This window comes from Galleria mellonella, unplaced genomic scaffold (genome assembly GCF_026898425.1).
Source record: "Galleria mellonella isolate WM207_F2 unplaced genomic scaffold, CSIRO_AGI_GalMel_v1 utg56, whole genome shotgun sequence".
NCBI lineage: Eukaryota > Metazoa > Arthropoda > Insecta > Lepidoptera > Pyralidae > Galleria > Galleria mellonella.
In genome coordinates, this window is record NW_026442117.1 from 2,719,565 (window position 1) to 2,742,024 (window position 22,460).

Here is a 22,460-nt window from a genome sequence, read left to right on the forward strand (position 1 = left end):
GGCCGTGTGGTCCTGGCATAGAATAGACCACCTCTTCCTTTCCCATAGGTGTCGTAAGAGAGATGGACAGCAGCGTCCCTCTTAAAACATCTCTACAACCCAACTGCAATTAACTGCGAATCAATTTATCTGCGAATTGTAGCAACTACTGGCAAAATCCGCTAAGCCCTACCCCTTAGGGGGTTTTATGTCCAGCAATGGACAGTTAAAGGCTGATATGATAATAATGATGAAGTAATATTGTGAACTTTATTTTATTGTCAGGCACTCATTACCCAATCCATAAATCTGTTATAATTTACTTAATACCGATTTAGATATATTATTATTAGCTTATTAAAATAGGAGTCCACTTAAAACAAAACATGGCTTAAGTGACTGAAAATGAATCGTCGTGAAAAAAAATAGCTTATATAACCCAACATTATTATCAGACTCTGAGCACTACGCGGGATCTAGGTGAAGAAAAATCATACTAACCCAAACATGACGAATTTATTGTGCATAGTTTGCAAATTCTATAGCCACCTTTTGTCTTCATCATCAAATTTACTCGATGGTACCATAACACTGTATTATTAACAAACTTACATAAATAATAATATACCAAATTTCAGCACAAATGGACGCCAGTAAATGCTTAAAAAAGAAAACACATTTGAACACAAAAACTTACAAATTAAAAGCAAGTTAAATAAAATCTTTTAAAAAAGACTAAGTTAGCAACTGTAAATCGAGATCCACATGTGAATTTACAGTTCTTAGCTTAATCAAACTGCCACCATTTTGTGGCATTCACTCGTATCTACAGTTGCCTTTGTGAATGAAGATTTTTCTACTTTTATCAATCTTGGAGTTTATTTTCTTATAACTTTCAATTACAATTTCGCAAAATTAGTAAAATTACATATTTAAAAAATATAATTAACTAAATCCATTGTAAAAGAACAACAGGTTTACGAATAATATCACATTTGTTTATTTTACAATTCAATAATAAAATAATATATAATAAATACTGCTAATAATAATATAATAAAATAATAAATACTGCTAAAATATTATAAAATTATAAATAATAAATATAATTATTTACACCAATCGCTTATAAAATTCAACTACTAATTACTCTATTATGACACGAAGAGTCATTCTTGTTGGTGTATTAACTTTTAATACAATACTCAACTTTAAAAATGACACATTACAAAATGCCTATTCTTTACCAAATATACCTAAATGTCTGATTCAAATGTGCGTGGAAAACTGAACCATTACAAAATTGCACAATTTTACTATAAATTATGGCGGACACACCTTAATATTCTGATGGCATGAATAAGAAATATTTTCCCGGATTGCACAATTTAAATCCCCCGTGTAAGCACATTTTTATATTCTTTCAGGTATGAAAGCTTGTAAATCACGCCTCCCGTGTCGAGTTGAATAAATAAGGAAATTATACCAACAACAGCACTATGTTAAAATATAATAAAAAAATTGTAATTGTACATGGCAGATATTAAAAAAAAATATATAAATGCTTTTAATAGTAGCAAAAGAAATCAAAACAATAATTTTTAGAAATTTTGTCTATCTGTTTGCCTGTCTGTATGTTTGTCCCGGTATCACGCGAAAAGTACTGCACCAAATCGAATGCGGCATTCGCTATTGTACCCCTGAAGGTCTAACTTAAATAATGGTGTGCGTATTATCTTGACACGTCATCTAAAAGAGATCTATTTCATTATTTTTCCTTACTTCTAAAATCCACGCATACGAAACTAATAAAATAATAAAAATTTCAATTTGATGTCACAGCGGAATTTTTATTTATGTAATAAATAGGACCAATATGAACTAAATTTTTAATAATTTTGACTTATATCTATTAGAAATTTCCAGTATATTAGTCCTTAAAATGAAAATTACGTCGTGACATAAAATTGAAATTTTAAAAAATAGTAAACAGAATTGACCCCATTGTAACCTAATGCCACTGTGGTAATACTAATTATAGCTCTATATTATCACAGCTCAATACATACTTATTATCTAAATAAAATATAAATAAACAAATATATCAGAATAGATAATATAATAATAATACCTAATCATAATATTAACAAACTTATAAAACATGACTCAAAATGTAAAACAGTTTTCAAATCGAAGATTCCAACCCAAGTACTAAACTATCACATATACACAGGTTTTCAAGGAATATTCTGACCTATGATATGTCGTCTCATGTCCAGAGTTGAAAAGGTTGCACTTTGGTTTCTTTCTCTCGTATGTGTCAAGGCCCATTTCTTGCAAATGGCGGTTTCTCATTGGTCTCCAAGTACATTTTGCCAGTCATTCTGTTAGTACAAATAATGTCATTTTTAATATACAGTCGACAAATTTTGGAATTAATTACCTCTACATAATTATAAAGAAATAATAACTTTAACTCGATGCGGTAATAAATATACCATAGCCGAATTTGTAAAAGTTTGTGTGTATGTGTACTATTTCTTAATGGACAATAATGCAATGGTAACCCATGCCTACGCTATTGGTATACAGTGGCGGGACACCGGTGATGATGAAGCAGGTCAGTTAGTCTATTGTAACGAATTTAACAATAAATCAATCACACTAATTTCCGACAGGAACCGCGAGGAGGTCGACCTAATAGTGTTTATTGCTAGCAATGAGCTTACTAATTCTCATTACTAACAATCCCTTCTTCCCCCCTATGCATACCATTGCTTCAATTGTATTTTTTACGACTGTTTTTTCCGTGCTTGGATATATCAGATTAAATGGAATAAGACTGTTCAATCACTAGGGGAAGAGACATAATGCTACTAATGTAGTACTATATATTATCTGTGCTTTAATCTTCATGAATAACAACGCATGAGTTGTAGCATGGACATCACAATGATGATGATATGATGATGACGTGATATATCAGTGATGTCTATGGTATTGTTCATATTTATAGACGGTGTTGCCGCACTTCTTCAAGTGAATTCCATCAATTTATTTGTCACTCCAAATCGTATAAAAATACAAACCTGCAAACTACTACTTTATACGAATACCATTGATTAAAGACAGTACCCTACCCTTTACATCATACATGAGACATGATCATATTATACAGGCTGGATCCGAAATCATTAGCATTCTTTTAAGATAGTGTTCTAAATGTAAAGTTAAATATATTACCCGAAGAATCAAAACATAGTTCAATAAATGACAAAAAGTATCGATCTTCCCGTACTAATATAGCTTGGCTGCCTGACTGGCAGCCAGCAGTAAAGAAAGTTTAAAATAATGCTGATGATTGTGCTTCTCACCTGTATGGTACACACATACATAAGCGTCCACCTCAAATCATAGACATAAATTTAGGTATAAAAAACTATTACACATTAAAAAAAATTATAGTCTTCCGTTTTTTAAAAATACATTAGCTCATATTATACTGACCAATTATGGAAAAAGTTATTGCTGACACGTATCCCTATTTCTCATAACACCACCATCAGTCCAAAATGATCCCACCAAAACCAGTTTATTAGAAGCAAGCATTCCATTATAGTAACCCTAAATCTGCGAGTTCCAGTATCTACAGTCAGATTCATACGACGTACGTGCTTGGTATATTGGCGTCGTAAAACGACCGCAAATATTGACTTAACCAATGTTATGAGAACCTCGAAGGTTTGGCAATCAACATAAGTAATCAATTGTGCTGAAAGTGCCACACCGCCCACCGAGGGTCCGGGTAATTTGGCTGTATTTTCATTGTGACAGTTAAGGAGTTGAAATCACGTCAAAAGAAAATGTACTTATTCGAAGGTGGATTAGGCTGAATTTGGTTTGTAGCATAGATACTGAAGTTTACTTTCCGCTTATATTTATATTTCAGATTCGAAATCATATCTTACGTAAGCATGTGTATATCAAAATCAATATTCGCATAGTCAGCACATTTCTCCGTCCGTGCGTGATTCGTACACAAAAAGAAAACTACTACCAACCTAATAAAATGAACCGGTAAATAAAATATGCACCCCTAATTCAGAGAATTATTTCTTCAGTCCAATTCAGTCCAATTTTCCTATACATTCTCTCTGAATAGTAGATGGTGGCAAGATACTTAAATCCGATAATAAAATTATTAAAACGCAACTTAGAAATTTAATAAACATTTGATCGTGAGAAAGTACCGTTTATAGTATTTAGATTGACATTAAAAATCTAATTAGTATACTTTTTTTACAGTAAAAACTGCTATAATGTCAACTGCCTTGCGCCAAATATTATACTACACAGAATAAAACCCTCTTTTGTAATACTGCATTATATATGAGAATACCGTAAAGTAGTAATAGAAATAAATAAAGGAAATTATCAAAAAGCACTATCACACAAAAAGACTTTTAAGGGTCGACAACGTGCGCATGACGTCCCTTGTGTTACAGATTATATAATAGTAACGCTGTTTACTATTAGACGGGCCAAATACTTGTTTACCACCATGGGAGTATTAAAAAAGACTACAAAAATACTTCGTACAAAAGTAGTGTGATTGGTTATCTCTGCTCAACTCGTATTTCTGCTGCGAAGTATTTATGCTTATATGATTGTGACTATGTTCCAGTTTAAAGGGTAAAATATGAAAAAAAATATAAAAATAAGATATGAAACTACAAGGTATAGAGGTATAATATCCTAGTTTTTATAGTATCCTGGTATTCATGTCTATAGGTCATTTTCCATCAGGATACCGACATCTTTTTCATCTTGTATGAGTATAAAATGTTGAGTTACTCACGGAGGCTGTGCACCAAAACCCATGTACCCGTTAGTTCTGAATCTGCACTCTCTTAATGGACCTTTCCAATTTCTACAATGTGTTGCTGGAAAACCAGTAGGGTTGATTACTGACTCTGCATACAGACGCCATGCACGGTTGTGACTACATCCATCTGAAAATATAAATAATGAATTTAATATAAATTAATTTTATAAAGAGGAAAGTTTTTTTCTACGTAAAAATAATAAACTCGATAAAAAAATTATTGAAGATTTTTTAAAGAATATATTTGTATAACTTTTGAAATCAAATTTTTTTCCCCCTGTAAAAAGCGAGTAACATAAACTGTATGTAACAAAAATTAAAGACCCCCTACATTATCCAGTGTGCGGCTCTTTATTCATATACCATGCAAATTCGAAGCTAAAGACTTGCGTGAATAATAAAGACAATAACCTAATTTATTTTATAACTACCTACTATTTACCTAAATGTTTCTAATCTAGATTATTCTATTAAAAAGTTTTCTTTCGGAGCTGCTTACAAACTCTACAAAAAAAAATATAATAGCAGAATAGATGATAGTACTTATTTGAAGAATTAAAATGTTTTAGTAATCCAAGCCAATTAATTTTTTACTACTACTACCAGATTCCACTAGGTGAACAGTAAAGTAGTACTTTGTTTGGCATTCCCGGTAGTATACATATAATAATATATATAATATACTACTTGGATGCTAGCCAAAAGTTCATCTTTGAGAAAAATGACAAATACAATAATTGATTCCTCGCACGCTGTGCAAACGATAAGATAAACCTGCGATATACGAGTTCAGACTGCTTTGATACTGGCTGGTGACTTTAACAACAGTGCTATAAAATCCGCTGTCATTACAAACAAAATCAATTCGAAAATGGAACACGCCGCATCACAGAGAATATAATCACAGATAAAACTTTTTACGTACGTAACCATATTTAGTGCATACACTCACAAGTATATAGACATCATCTGTAGATATGATAGATAGAACAACCATAGATTATTTTCGTATGAAATGTCCGGGGAGTGGTTATGGGCTGTTTGTTTTGCAGGAGTGTTTAATTATGATAGTAATTGGATCTTGTAATGAGTCATCTAATTTGTAGTTTTCTATGAGAATTCTAGAAACAAAATTTGAGTAAGTGAAAGTAAAGAAAACACAAGTACCTTGGGAGAAAATATAATAAATTATTTTTTTATATAGAAGAAAAAAGAAATTAGCTGTATAGGTCGAGGCATAGAATAGGCTACCCCTTCCTTTCCCTTGAATGCCGTAAGAGGCGACTAAGGGAGCTTATGATGGAGAGATGGGCAGCAGCGTCCCTCTTAAAATATCATCAAAAGACAAACTGTGGTTGCCAACCCGCCTGTCAAGCGTGGAAACCAGTGGAAAACCCCCCTTATAGTGAAGGCTTTGTTCAACAGTGGACAGTTAACGGTTGCTACAACAATAAATGAAAATAAAGAAAATCGTGCTTTCAGTACATAAAGTTGATTAAAAATATTTTAAACAATATTTTTTGAAAATTAAATATTAATATTAAATTTATATACTGTCATCATATAAATTCTAGACAGATAATTAAACAGATTTGGTTTTCTATACCTGATTGAAATAGATATTAATAATTGTAAATTTGAGTCAGATCGATACCAAAATTAGTCTATGAACCAGACACTTTTTACCCAAATAATAATTAGGTTCATTCAAATTTCGAGTTCTCGTAAAGAATCTTGAGTAAAATAATTATAAAACTTTTTATTAGTATCAATACATTACGAGTCAATATATCTCATAGAACAAACAAATTTTGGGAGAAAAACAAAAAACTTCGTTTCATTAGTCAAAGAGCCGAATGCCGTTAAAAGTTTTTCCTATCTCTTTTATACAGCGAAGCGTAACCGCTATGCAATGTGACCAAATTACTGTGGATAATCTAATTTTGTACTTTGTGCAGAATAACATGATGCGGATGACAAATCATTTAAATCACAGAAATACATTAATTTTTAACCTCTAATATTCTATAGTTTTATTTCAGCTTCTCCAAGGTTGACTTTAAGAGATCCCTCTATGAGATGAATTCGCCATTGTATATTAAATCTTCTTAATGTGTCTAAAGTAAACTACGTATAATAAAGATTTTACGATACATTAGTTAAACAAACATAAGTATTAATTTTATGATTATTGAATTAATTTCGTCTCGTTGTCGTAAGAGGAAACACAACAACACGCATGCAAAACCACGAGCAACAGCTAGTCGTAAAAAAAACAATAAAATGTCACTGAAATCACAGAATATGTAATAACACAAGAACAACCGAGATGCATGTAACACGCTAAAAACTTCACAAGTAAGCTTTATGGCAAACATTCCCACATTGATATGTACAAAATCTCTGATCCTGTTACCAAGAAATCGCAACAATATAAAATAAACTTTATCAACAAGAGATAGGCTCGATATTTTGTTATGTAACAAAATAATGCTGTCAAGTCTGTTTTCCCTTACGCAAGACGTGTCCCGTAAATTTCACGCCAAAATAAGACCGTGAAAATGGCGAACCGTTTTAATATTGCTTAATCGCCACAACGGTAAACAAAAATTCTAATTATAGCATTTTGGAACGCAAAATAATAATCAGCATTCGCCGTAGTGGTAGCACCGACCCCCGCTGCCTTCTCCCGCCCTCCAGCATCCACGTCGTGACGTCAGAACATCGATCGCGCGTTCCCGCCGAAATATACGGATGTTAGGGTTGCAGTATTACGTAACTTATTTAATCTGTGGTGACTATCGTCGAGTTAATGAGGGGTGTGACGATTCATACGGATATTAACTCTTATCGAAGGAATATTTTATTTTTATGATGCTTTGTTCCCTATACTAAATTGGATTCACTGGAAAAATATTAATGTAAACGTTATTTGTCCAATCAGCTTACGTCTACACACTGTTGGGCTTTATACTCACAAATAAATGAAATCTGCTTATCCCTGATGAGTTGATCGACCCAACAACCTGGCTGTATCCACATTCCAAAATTAGGGTAGAAGTCCACGTCGCCGATAGGTTGTGGGAACCCTAATACTCCTGGGTTGGTATGAAGAACATCAACAAATATGGCATCTCCTCTAGCTAGATGATCGTTGCTATTGGTCAAACTGTACCCGGGATACGCTGGATCCAAACCTGTTAAATTCATTAAACCCTCATTTTTTTAAGCCATAATCTTCATCAATTTTGAGCCGAGTTGGATAAATATAAATTACCAGCTTTTATTTTTATCGTTTATTTATTCTTCATTGACCACATTACAAAAAATGTTTGGTACAAAAGGCAGACTAAATACATTCTCTCTCAATCAACCCTTTGGTGAAACAGATATGTAATTATGCGGTGAAAAGTTGTACGTTGTTATAGACGAATAGTTACAGACATTTCCATATTGACTTACAGTTTACACATACAATGGACAATTATTGCACATTATCATATAAATATACTTACATGAATACTTAAACAAATATTACTTTTACCTGTGACTTCGTTCGTAAGACCGAGATATATTCACTGGCCGGGATTAAAAGTAGCCTATAGCTTTGTCCATCCCGTACAGTTTATAACAATTGTAAGGATTTTTAAATCGATAGGATTTTTTGCTATGTGACAGAATTTTATTTTTGCGAAGCGTTATTGATTATAATAATATATATTTATAAACGTTTGTTTTTTTATTAAAAGAATTAATATTTTGGCTGTTATAAGAGGTAGTTTAGACTTTTTTTTGCTAGAGAATACCGTTTCCCTTAATATTGAGTGCAAATTACACTTCGCTATTAGGATACAATGGGTAATGGTGAATTTGCTGGTTATTTATTTGGTTTGGTCTCAAGTATTTAATGAGACACATTTGTCAACTGTTACTGTTCTAGTAAACGTAATACTCTTCATGCCCACATTTCATCAAGGATATAAAAATTTTATATGATAAGGGTGAGTCTACCACCGTCATTTGCCGTCACTTGTAGTTGTTTTATATCGTTACAGTCTAAAGTATTGCTATAAATCCTACAAATAAATACGAAAGTTTGTAAAAGTTATATAAATGTTTTTATTACTCGATCGAACATAAATAATGTATTTGTTTGTTGGAAGTAAAACAGTGAACATTAATGGAATAAAAAAAAAAACAAGGATCTGTAAACAAAGAACTCGAATAATAGTCACCAGTAATTCTTCCTAAGACAAGGCCCCTTCTGCGTAACTCCTTGCCAGCAAATCCAGCCGCTTCGGCCCCCAACGAAAACCCAATGACATGGAGACTGGAAGCCCTTACACCAATACCATTCATGTACTGCACGAATCTTGCTAATCGTCTACCCATATATCTCGTGTTACGTACGGCTGTGACATACCTGGAAAAATATATAGTTTTTTTAACACATGAAATTTTAATTTCAACCCTCTGCATTTAAACCCCTGCATAGTTTATGCTGGCGGTATATCAGTACGGGATGACACGGGATGAAGTAAAGTCAGTTGGCTTGTCGTTATGAATTTACTAGGTATATGGTTATATGATTAAATTTATTTTGTTTAATTCTGCTGCCATTACTATGTGTGTGACTGTCAACTAGATTGATCACCACTATTACTACCAGGTCTTCCACAACCTTCCATATTATTACTAGATCTGTTATTACGAGAATTAATTTTAAAAAGAATCACTTAAAGATCGACCTGATACATTGATCGACTTACTACCAATGAGAGCGCTAGTCCCCATTACATTTAACCAATTTATCAACACAAAATTCCTTGTTATTTTTGTTAACAACTTCGCACATATATGTATTATTATTATTTATTCTTTATTGCACAATGAAACTTTATACAAGCGGCAAGCTTAATACCATTCTCTACCAACTAACCATTAAGAAAAAATGGAAAGTGTATATGTATATATAATTATATATACATATATAACTATTGAATAATTTGTAACTAGACGATGTCTGCATATGGGAGATATTTACAAAAAACTAATATCAGGGGTCTTAATAAGAAAAGTCAAAATAACAATTTTAATAAATCTTGTCCAACTTTATGTCTGTATGTTTGTTTCAGCAGCACGCAAAAACTACTGTACTACTATTGAACTGTTGTATTCCTCAAGATCTAATTTAAAAACTTGTCTACATTATATCAGTGTTTTGCTCTTTTGAGGGCAAAGCAATAAACTGAATTGTGACCATATTGTGTTGCTATGGCACATGTACGAAAGGAAAACTTATGTTTCTTCTTTTATGAGTTTTTTTCGATTGGGTAGGAAAAAAAGATATGCCAAATATTATGCTTTAACTGTGAAGGACTTCAGGCATAAATTACATAAAAGGCCCCATAAATCAGTGTACCTATGGGCACTAAATGTAGATACAACTAACACACTAAGATCCGGACATTATGTAACGATATTCGGGAATGCTACATAAATCTGCAGTGTACTTGGCTAAGGGCCATAACATAATAAATAAATGTTCGCCTCGCTTGAAAATATTCGCACATTTCCAGAAAAGGAATGCGGCAAATGGACGAAGTAACGTGTTTACTAACGTTGGAGAAATATTGTAATTTTCACATAACTACAATACTAATTGACGTTTACGAATGATAAACAAGAAGCATGTAAGATAAAAATTTGATGTATGCATGTCGTGTCCGCTTCCTTAATTACTATAAGTACTGAGCACTGCCTATTGCGCCGTGTGCCCTGTAGCCGTATAGCCCCGGCAAAATACGCCACCCCTTCCTTTCCCGTGGATGTCATAAGTGACCTAAAACCGGGGGGAAAGGGATTGTTAGTAATGGAGTTTGACAGCCCCATTGCTAGCAATATGCCTTATTAGGTCGACCTCCACATGGTTCCCCCTGGAAACCATCGTGAACAATTCTTGTTGAATTTGTCACGATGAGCAAACTGACCTACTTCATCCTCACCTATCATCCTTCACTGATGCCCCGCCGGTGTATACCGGTAGCGCGGGTGGGGTTACCATTCCATTATCATCCATTAAAAAAAAAGTGACCTAAAACCTAAAACATCACCAAAAGCCAAATGGCGATTGCAAACCCGTTTACCAAGCGTGGCAACTACTAGCAAAGACCCCTCTTATGGGAGATGCTATGTTCAGCAGTGGACAGTTAATGACTGATACAATAACTGCCTATTGTACAGTAATAGTAATGTTCAATTCATGTCTATAGGCGACGATTGCCTCTTTTAATCAAGTAAGCTGACAACTTATTTGCCATTAATAGAAAAATACTTTTTATTTATATTCGTTCCCTCTAAAAGATTACACTAGTACTAGTTCATCATCATCCTCATCATCATATCAGACGTTAACTGTCCACTGCTAAACATAGACCTCGCACATACAGGGGCGGTTTGCCTGCAGTTGTCACGCTTGGCAAGCGGGTCATCAACCACAGTTAGCCTTTGGTGATGTTTTAAGATGGACGCTTCTGCCCATTCCTCAATCATTAAATTCCCTTAGTCGCCTCTTACAACGCCTACGGGTAAAGAAAGGATGCACAGGGCAAACGGTACATTAGTAGTTACATGGCAGTGCATTGAGTTAACAAAAGAATTTGTAAATTAAATAAATATTTTTAAAGATAAAAACGTTAATACATTTTAAGATAAATTAACATATAAACATATAGAATAATATACAAACAGAAATTATACATACATGAATTATACAATACAACACATACATACATACATATTATACAAGACATTAGTTTTGTAGTATGTTCAATTTATTACATTACATTACAGTAACAACCACAATTATAATTTTATTTCTATTTATAACTGTAATTTCTGTTAATAAGAGATATCTCTTGTTTACTTATACATATCTGTCACGCCTGTTTCCCATTAGGGTAGGCAGAAACAATGGAACGCCAAATGCTTCGATTTATATATAATATCGTTTACAAATCCAAAGTATTTAAAGCCGAAACCGCGGATCTAACTAATCAACGATGTAACTTACCAGGGAAACACAATAAGCCTGGACCAATCGACAGAAATAAAGTTGTAGTCGCCTGATGATAAATACGCTGAAGAAAAAACAGAAAACATAAAAAAAAAACATTTATACAAAGTATTAAAGTTTAGCTGAACTTTTAAAAATTAGATCGTCATCTTATCAACTGTTAATTGTCCACTGCGGAATATAAGCCTCCCCCATAAATAGGATTTTGCCAGTAGTTGCCACACTTGGCAGGCGGGCTGGCAACCGCAGTTAAATTTTAGTAATGTAGGAAGGACGCTGCTGCCCATTCCTCGATCATTAACTTCCCCTAGTCGCCTCTTACAACACCCATGGGAAAGAAAGAGGAAATAAAAAAAAATAGATAACAGAATACAGAAGAAAACTTGATATAAACAATTAGATAAGCCAAGCTATTATTTCGCTCGATACTAACGGTATAACCCGACTTCTCATGGTTACAAATTAGCAATTACCTAGTGGTATCAAAGGTAAAATATGTAGCCAGTACAACTTCTAACACCTTGTTGTGTCATAAATTACCCATTGCCAGCAATGGCATCGTAGTTGAACCCTATAATGTTCAAATCTATAGGTAATGGTTATTTCCCATATGTACTAATACTGTCATCAATTCAACATTCATTAAAAAATCATCCATTAAAAAAAAACTGTCCACTACTGAATTTAGGCCTCCTCTATAAATAGGGTTTTGTCTGTAGTTGCTATGGTTGACAAGCGTATTGGTAAACAGTGTTTTTTTTTTGATGGGTGAAAATGGTATGGTAACCCCGCCTGCGTTAACGGGATACGCTGGCGGAGCACCAGTGAAGGGTGATTGATGAGAATGAAAACAGGCCAGTTAGCCCATCATGATGAATTCATCAGGAATTAACCATGATAGTTTCCAGGGGGAACGGCGAGGAGGTCTACCTGGTTGGGTATATTGTTAGGAATGGGATTCTCAGTCTCCATTACTAACAATCCCTTTTCCCCCTTGGTAAACGGTGTTAGGCTTTGGTGGTGTTTTAAAAAGGACGCTGGTGCCGGTCCCTCGACAATTAAGTACCCTTAGTCGCCTCTTACGATACGCATGGGAAAAAGTAGTGGTCCATTCGATGCCAGCACCACACGGCAAAAAGAAATTATATTAATAATAAAAATATATATATAAATATTGAAATTTGATCCTTTGACAACTTTCCTGCAATTTGATATTTGAAATTATATTGATTAAATTATAAATTATGTAATAAAAATTATAACTATACTCAATTCTATAATAATTATTTGTAATTTTCATTATTGTAAATTATATAATAATACTTAATTATATAATAGTACATGCCCATTTTCAAAAATTTGCGAAAATACCAGCTGCATATTTTGTTAATAAATTTGCTCGTAAATATGCTTTTATGCCATACATTTGTGAGATCGTAATTACTAGATCGACAAATATTAACACAATAACTTCGCATCGTTATGGCTCGTAAACTTATAGATGAAATCCACTCTGAACAGGGCTTTTTATTACTCAATTATTTTTATTAAGCATTATCCGAATATAAAAAAACAACGATTATTAAAAAATAAATGTATATTTTTATTAAATTGCATTAAACAGGTTATAAAATCTTCCTGCCGTGGCTACAGTATGGGGTTCTTCAAAAAAGGCGTATTAAGGTCTCTTAAGGGTCAATACTTTTTTATCAATACACATGTATGTCTATATATATATTAACAAAAAAAAATATTAATTTTATCTACTATATAGTTTTCTAGTACGTATACGGGCTTGTAGTACAAGGTCTGCTTAGTTTGGAACCAGAGGGCCTACCATGAAATGTTTTCCGAAATTTCGAAGCCAAACGAAACACAAATTTGATGTTAAAATTACATAATACATGCCGTTTGAAAATATTAAAAATGTTAAAATATTGTTCCTTTGGACTTTTATGATAGGATGTATGACGAACGAAATGAAACAAAAACACGAAATAGAGTCCGAAATTTCGGAATTTCATTTCATGGTAGACCCGCACATGGCGCTGTTTGTAGTATATTATGTATATGTTTAGTTGTATTTATTTGATTACTAACCATTTCTTAAAGTAGTAGTACTGATTCCATTTATCGATTCAGAAAACCCCATCAGGTATATAACCGTAGGATTATTAAAGTCGAAATTTGTTCTCTGTAAACCTTCGACATCCCTCTCCGGTATAGTTTGAGGTGAAGTAGGATTTGCTCTGTAAGATAAATAAATGATAGATATAGTAGATTTTACAAATTCAATCACATTCTATTTTTATTATAGATTTTTTTATGAAACCCGGGGGTCTACCATGAAATGAAATTCCGAATTTTCGGGCTCAATTTCGTGTTTTTGTTCGTACCGAAATCGATCCTGTAAATGGAGCTTAACATTTCGTTTGCCAAAAATCCTACTACAAAAGTTCAAAGTAACGATACTTTAGCATTTTTAATATTTTTAAACGATATGTATTATGTAATTTTAATATCAAATTTGTGTTTCGTTCGGATCCGAAATTTCGGAAAACATTTCATGGTAGGCCCTCTGAATGGCAAACAAGCTGACAGCCCACCTAATGGAAAGCAATAACCGTTGCCAATAGACATTAATAGCGTCATGGTCATCACTGAATACCCACGATATGCATTATGCATTACCATTATATCATCATCGTCTCATCATATCAACCGTTATCTGTCCACTGCTGAACATAGGCCTTTCCCATTAAAAGGGGTTTTACTAGTATTTGCGACGTTTGGCAAGCGAGTTGGCAAACACAGGCTTTGATGACGTTTCAAAAGGGACGCTGCTGCCAATCCCTTGACTATTACGTTCCTTTGTTCCGGTGGTCAGCCAGCATAAACCGTTAGCGCCAATAGGGTTACTAATCTATTATCATACATTAAAAACAATTACGGTTGCCAATCCGCCTGTCAAATGTAGCAACTTCTAGTAAAACCCTCTCAATGATTTATACAGGGTATTCGTAACAATCAATAAAATCGCCGTATAGGTCCCGGCATAGAATAAGTTACCCCTTCCTTTCCCGTGGGCACAGATAATATAATACTATGCCGTGGGTATCGTAAAAGGCGACTAAAAGAGGGCGTAAGATGGGCAGTAGCATCCCTCTTAAAACATCTTTAAAGTCTGACTGCAGTTGCCAATCCGCCTGCCAAGCGTGACAACTTCTGGCAAAATATCCCAAAGGCTTATGTTCAGCAGTGGACAGTTAAAAGCTGATATGATGAATTAATAAAATATACCTAATATAATTACGTCATAACATAGAATCATAGACGTAGGTGTTAGTACGTCTATAATTACGAGAACTACGCATACCTTATATAAATTAACATAACTTAAGAACTAAGTGTTATGTCCTTTATCTAAGTATTCAAAGTTACTACTACTTATGTAACAAAGATTTATTTTTTTATACAACTTAGAATGGCAAACAAGCTGACGGCCCACCCGATGGAAAGTGGTAACCGACGCCTATTGACATGAGCAGTACCATGGACATAATAGAGTATACTGGTTCGCCCATGATACCCGTCATGCGTTACCATTCCTGAGGACTCAGGTATTATTCCTCTGTACCCTGTAAATTCACTACCATATCTCGCCCTTCAAACCGAAACACAGCCATGTAAACACAACTGCTTCACGGTAGAAACACGAATGGGACAGAGGTACCAGAGCAAACGACTTTTGTACAAAGTCTCCCTCTGGTCAATGGACAATAACTTGACAGCTGTACATCTATATATTACATACTTACTACCTACAGTAAAAGAAACTTCAGGAAATATTAACTTACAAGTACATAAATAATACATAAATACAATAATAGCATCCATTGTTCAATCTAGATAATTATATAAGATCGCGTAAACAACTATTGTACTTATACGCGTTTTTTTTTTAAAGGAACTTCCCTTTTAAAACCTCTGTATATTTATTTTTGTGTATGTATTACGCGATATCTTCGCCAATTGTGAATCAATTGTGATATTTCTTTCGAAATCAATAGGACTAACGAACAACGAACGAAAAGTAACAAAATAAGGAACCAATACGGAAACATCTCACTTTTTAAGTCTATTTTTACTATTTTTTACGAATTATAATAATCAATCACTTATACACTTTTTTTTCTTAAAACACGTTTGGTTTAATTTATATAGATATCTATTAAGTGGGTATAAAGCATATTTTATATATTATATTAATATGTTTAATTTGAAGTCTTCATAAATGGCATTATTATGACTATTGCAAATCACACAATATCTAATACATTTATCGTCTCATATTATTGTAACAGAAAATCTTCGAAAAAAAAACAAAATAAAAACAGTTGCAGCAGAAACGCACAAAACCTACCCTAAGTAGATGGGAATAATAGTTTATGATAACGCAGAAGTGCTAGGTAATAAATAACGATGTTATGATTTAATAAAAGCAAATCTGATTCCATAAAATAGGTCACCCGGGGCTTCTAACCTGGAGTAGAGTTGTTGAATGCATAATCCATCCATATTCAGTTGTGTTTACCGATACTGACCAACTTTCCCAGTGCCTGCACCTTCCGGGTGCACCTACAGGTATAGTTCCGATCTATCGCTATAGCAATCTTTGCAACCTCAATATGAATCAACGACAAATAGATACTATATTACTATAAATTATAAAGAGAAGAAGAGTCATGTATTTCGAAACTGACATATATGCATAAGACGATTTATGTAACTACAGAAAGCAAGATATGTATGTAAGGATAGAAGTGGTTGGTATTTAGTTCTCTCTGCCTGCTCCGCAAGAGAAATGCCGTAAAGTTAGGTAATAAAAAGATAATCTCATACGTTATAAAGCATCGAAAAAACTGGAATCTTATTTATGGAATTTAAATGGAGTAGTAACCTTGACAGTGCCATTGATGTACACTAACGGGGTGCCAAAGAATGACAATAGCTGCCTAATGTCTCGTCCCCGTTATTACCTATTAGAAAAACTAAAAAAAAAAAGATTAAATTCAGGAATACCATTAAACCAAAAATACTGTTTGTTTATTCAGTAAAATGTATTAATTACAGAATATCAATATCCCATATTATAGCTTTTCAAAATACAATAGCTATTCTATTTTATTGTTGTTATTTAATAACAAAGAATAATCAATAACAATATATTACATTTATGACAGATAAACTACCATGTATTCCATATTTTTATCTCAAGGCGGAAAACCGATAATCGGCTCCATCAATCTTGCTACATTTACCCCTTTCAATCTTATTCGCAATATATTAATAAAGAAGAAAAATAACGCACCTGGTGAACAGTTGGTATTGTACATCTAATGTGTCGTTTCTGGGGCAGCAGTAAGAGCACTGACCCACGGGCGCTGACATGAAGCACACTTCTGACACACCTGAAATGATCAACGGTATTTTTTTATGAATGTACTCGTAAATGGAATTGTAACCCGCTTGCGCTACCAACCATTAGTACTTCTCCAGCGTAAACCAACGCTGGAGAAGTACTAATGTGAATGAAGTTTGTTCATCAGAAATTAATCAAAATGGTTTTCAGAGGGATAACGTGAAAGTTTTTCTTTTTCATACTTGCACGAGTGTGTAGCAAATTCTACATCGCAATAGTCAACGAAATTTTAAGGAAATAGTTGAGGAATGATAAGTATTTTTTAATGGATGATAATGTAATAGTAACCCCACCAGTGCTATCAGTATCCGCTGACAAAATACTAATGACGGATGAAAGTTGTCTATCGTAACAAATTCAAGAAGAATTAAAGCATGATGGTTTTCACAGAGGACTGCGAAGAAATCATAGGGCACGTTAGTAACAATTCATCGAGATTGATCTACCAAACTGGCTTCACCCTCACCTATCATCGATCACTGATACCTCGCCTCCTTATAGCAATATCTCAGACGGGATTGCCATTCCGTTATCGTCTAATTAAAATTTTTACTTAGCTTATTTGATAAATAAATATTACCAAACCTTTACTAATATTATAAATGTGAAAGTGTGTTTCTATGATTATTATCTCTAAGCGCCTAGTTGTCTCAACCAATCATCGTCCAATCGCAGGTAATACCTAGTACCTGTAACTAAATAATATCACTTAGCAATCTTGATAGTTGCATACGATCAAGAATACTAAAACTAACATGCAACAATCATAGTCGTACATCATCATACGTAATTTCCTTAGGTATTATATTACATACTACTTTAAGATATATAAGGTAAATAATAGATAAAGTTCATAAATAATTGGTAACCTTCAACACAGCAAACCCTGATTGTTTCGAAAATTACTCACGTATAATTCTAATAGTACAACATTATGCATTGTGTATGATGTATTTCCATTTCATATCAGTAAATAAAGAGCGAGGTAAACAACCAAAATTAGACGAATCTGTCACATCCAATAATTAATTTTGTCATTAGTCTATTTACAATTAATAACAAAAATATAATATTAACCTAGATCCGGAACTGACTGACCCACATAAGATCGTGTCTTGTTTATACCAATTTATAAGTGATTTACATACTCAGTTCTGAATAAGAAAAGGATAAAACTTACTATTATAAAATAAATATATAACAATATAATTTAAGATTCAGCCCCACAAATAACACTGACTTTAAATGTAGCAAAACCAGTTTTCACCTCATTTTAGGTTGATAATAAAAATTTTTATCAAGCAGCCTGTAATATATCAGCCTAAATGCAGCCATATAAATCTTTTTATTTTATTGGACACTAGCTATTTCTTATTACTTCGCTCGCGTGAATCATTATATAAAACATCATATGTATTAGATAATTAATTAGAATATAACGTACACGTATACCAAATTTTATTCAAATCTGATCAGCCGTTGAAGCGCGGTTAAGTTATAAACACACAAACATCCAAACATTATAAATTTTCAAATTCATACAATATTAGTAGGATAATTTTGTTTTAGAATTCAGTTACTATTTATCAAATTGCCATCAAAATCTTGACAAATAAATCATACAAATATTTGGTTAACCAAATAGAATATCATTGTCAATACTCAAGAGTGGTCTTATTACCTACAAAATTTATTCAATATTTTCCTTTTAAAGTAATTTTATAACACGTTAGCACATTACATTCTATAACACAACGGCAACAGTCGCAAATACCTCAGACTACTCCATAGAAACTATAGCAGTGAGCATTTTTTTTTTATTTTCTATCTAAAGTAGGTAGGATTAATTTCTCTCATATGTCTCATGAGTCATTTTTAATATAACTAAGTCTCAATCCCGTTACTCATTACCTACCAAATATTCGACTTGTGTAATTCAGGTTATACCTAACTTAAAATGGCATTTATATAAATTTAGATTGTAATTTTAACACAAAAACATTTCAAAGTAATGAAAGTAACATGACATCAGAGTCTGTTGAAAACCTGACTACCTAATAATATTTTCAATCAATTTACAAAAAAAAAATAGAAATAAAATAAAGTTCGCCATTCAGCTGTTGGTGTGTACGCAACATTTTAGCCACTGATTTTTGTATAGTAATCATAAATTTTATAGCCTCATTGCATTCGCCAATTCTATACCTTTTGTAGTAACTCTGTAATAATATAGAATTTACGCCTGAGGGCCTAAGATGAAATGTTTTCCGAAATTTCGGAGCCAAACGAAACAGAAATTTGATGTTAAAATTACATAATACATGCTGTTAGGAAATATTAAAAATGTTAAAATATTGTTCCTTTTGACTTTTATGATAGGATGTATGACGAACGAAATGTTAAACTCCATGTATTGGTCCGGTTTTGGTATAAACAAAAACACGAAATTGAGTCCGAAATTTCGGAATTTCATTTCATGGTAGACCCGCTGTATTATTATTTAGATTAATGATTGGTCTTCGCCGAAATCAAATATTAATTCAAGATCTCACATTAATTTTGTCATAATTGAAATCGTAATCTTTTATGGAGAAAAATCTTCATTTATTTTGTATATATGGAACATACTATCAAATACTACCCATTTTGGAACCTCTTACATTTTTTTCTAAAATCAATATACAATTCTTCAAATTTCCATATTCGTTCAATTCAATAAATAAGTTTATCAATTGCTCAATACATTAGTCAATCAGAATTGGCGTTATTATTTACAATCCACTTGACGGCTAACAAAAATAGCAAACTGTACACAATAGGCTAAGTATATATTACGCAGAACTTGTGTTAGATAAATCTAGGAAGTATGCTAAATGTAATATTAAATTATATTTTACTTTAAATAAATTACAGTGACCTACCTACCTACCTCAGATTTTGTTCTTAGACATTGTATTCAATTCTAGTTTTGTAAATGACATATTTAAGAAAGTTACTGTTGAGTTTCTTATGGATCCAGATAACAATATTCTGAATCCAGCTGTAGAATTATAAAACATAATATATTGTATTGTAATTAAACTCATATATGACAATCTATAATATCTAGATGCGTTACCCAAAAGCCTGTACAGTTCTACCCTCCCACCTCTATATATTCCGGTGCAGTTTTTTTTTTTATGTAATGTCCCATTTTTGTACTATATATATACTATATAAACCATTTTAATTCCAAGTATTTCTCTATACCCATATGATCACTGTGTAAGAATCACATGGGATCACTGTAAAGGATTTATTATGACTGAATATTTAATATGTTAATAACAATATTATGTATTTTTATATTGAATCCTTTTCATCCCCTCTATCGTTAGAGTCAACTAAAGGAATAAAATACAATACATCATTGTATGAAAAAAAACTGAAATTAAAACCTTATACCAAACCACCTGGCCGCCATGATATTTGTAGTAAAACGTGGTGGTCAGGCGGTATAGTATAGTATATAATCTTATGGGAAAAGTTATCGTAACAGTAGAGCGTGAATCAATTGTTATAGAGATATATTATATTATATAAAAACACCTAGTTTTTATCGATTTTCGCATAATAAGTAAATAATGGGTAATTAATTTTATATTTATATAAAATCAATATTTTAATATTTATCTTATATAAATGTTAATAAATTTCAAAATATTACAACTCGATTAATTTTTTAATTCTATAAAAAATATATTCATACGTTCATCTCGATAAATTAAAACTTACCTATGAAAAAAGTCAGAACACGACATGAGTCCGACACATTTGCCAACATGTTCCAAAAACAAAAATCTTAGGATGCAGCACAATTATTAAAACAATCACCGAGCTAATGCATCGGGGCTTAACATTTTAAACACAAATGCACTTTCCTATATAGAACTCGGAGAATCACACTGCGTCCGGCACAATAAACCAACTAGTTTTATTCCACCAATTTAATCTATATACAACCTCGCGTAAAACATATTACTTAGATGACTGAAACTATACACGGAAATCTCATATATAAAGGATGTGTATTTTCTCGGCCACCTTGAATTAACGTTTTCCGTGTCGCTCGACCACTGGTTAACACTTATCAATAATTTCGCCCCTGCCGCTGTACTGATAGCATTACCCAACTAACTAAAGAAATGAAACAAATTTACACAATTGATTTCTGTAAGACAAAAATCGTTGTCTGACGAATCGATTTCACTGGAAAACTTAAAACAGACGACTGGCTACGATGTTGTAGAGCTAATTATTATTATTGTATTAATGTTGTTGATAGAATTTTAAGTTTTTATTTATTCTAAAAATACTTCTATTATTATTATATTTTACCTGACCGATTTTGCTTTATGACATTCCCTAAGGTTTACAATATTTACGTACAATACAGAGCATATGCAGTTTTATAAAAAAAATGTAAGAATTAAGAAATAAATCTATATACAATTGGTATCTATAATAAGAACAAACAACGACTGATTTGAGCTGACAGGTGTAAGGGAGACGGGTCAAAGTCAAGTCACTCACCACATGCTTATAACAATTATTATAAAGTTCAAGATCGGTGAGCATATAATAACACCTACATAACAATTGAATTGTCCAATCACTTTATCCAAGATTACACTAAACCTGTTATGTATGTATAAAGGAAGTATGTTAAGTCAGGATTGAAGCAAGTGATCTCTGCCTATAAAAAGTTGTTTAAAGATTTACCAAAGAATTTCTTCATTGTATTTACTTTGCTGATATATACTATTTATTACATTTATTACATACGCAACAATAAAACTATTTCTATTATATTATATACATATATTTACATGAATACGTGTATACAACATCAATATGTATTTATTTATATATATATATATTTAGTATAATTAGTATAATGGCCCACCCCTTCCTTTCCCGAAGGTATCGTAAGAGGACTAAGAGAACTTTTTGTGAACTGTTGAGAAACGGGCAGCAACGTCCTTTTAAAATCATCTCCA

The 22,460-nt window shown here is 32.6% G+C and overlaps 2 protein-coding genes across 5 annotated transcripts in view; one reads left to right on the forward strand and one right to left on the reverse strand.

The window, feature by feature from the left end:
* Positions 1 to 22,460, forward strand: part of LOC113516175 (protein split ends) — a 133,806-nt gene that overhangs the window by 105,045 nt on the left and 6,301 nt on the right. The window lies entirely within an intron of this gene.
* Positions 477 to 21,689, reverse strand: LOC113516174 (pancreatic lipase-related protein 2). The gene is made up of 8 exons (XM_052899101.1): positions 21,196 to 21,689; positions 17,311 to 17,410; positions 14,040 to 14,188; positions 11,937 to 12,003; positions 9,100 to 9,287; positions 7,843 to 8,061; positions 4,838 to 4,991; positions 477 to 2,363 (listed from the first exon to the last, which is right to left on the reverse strand). Exons 1-8 carry the CDS (start codon positions 21,242 to 21,244, stop codon positions 2,300 to 2,302), a joined length of 990 nt encoding a protein of 329 aa, XP_052755061.1. The 5' UTR covers positions 21,245 to 21,689; the 3' UTR covers positions 477 to 2,299.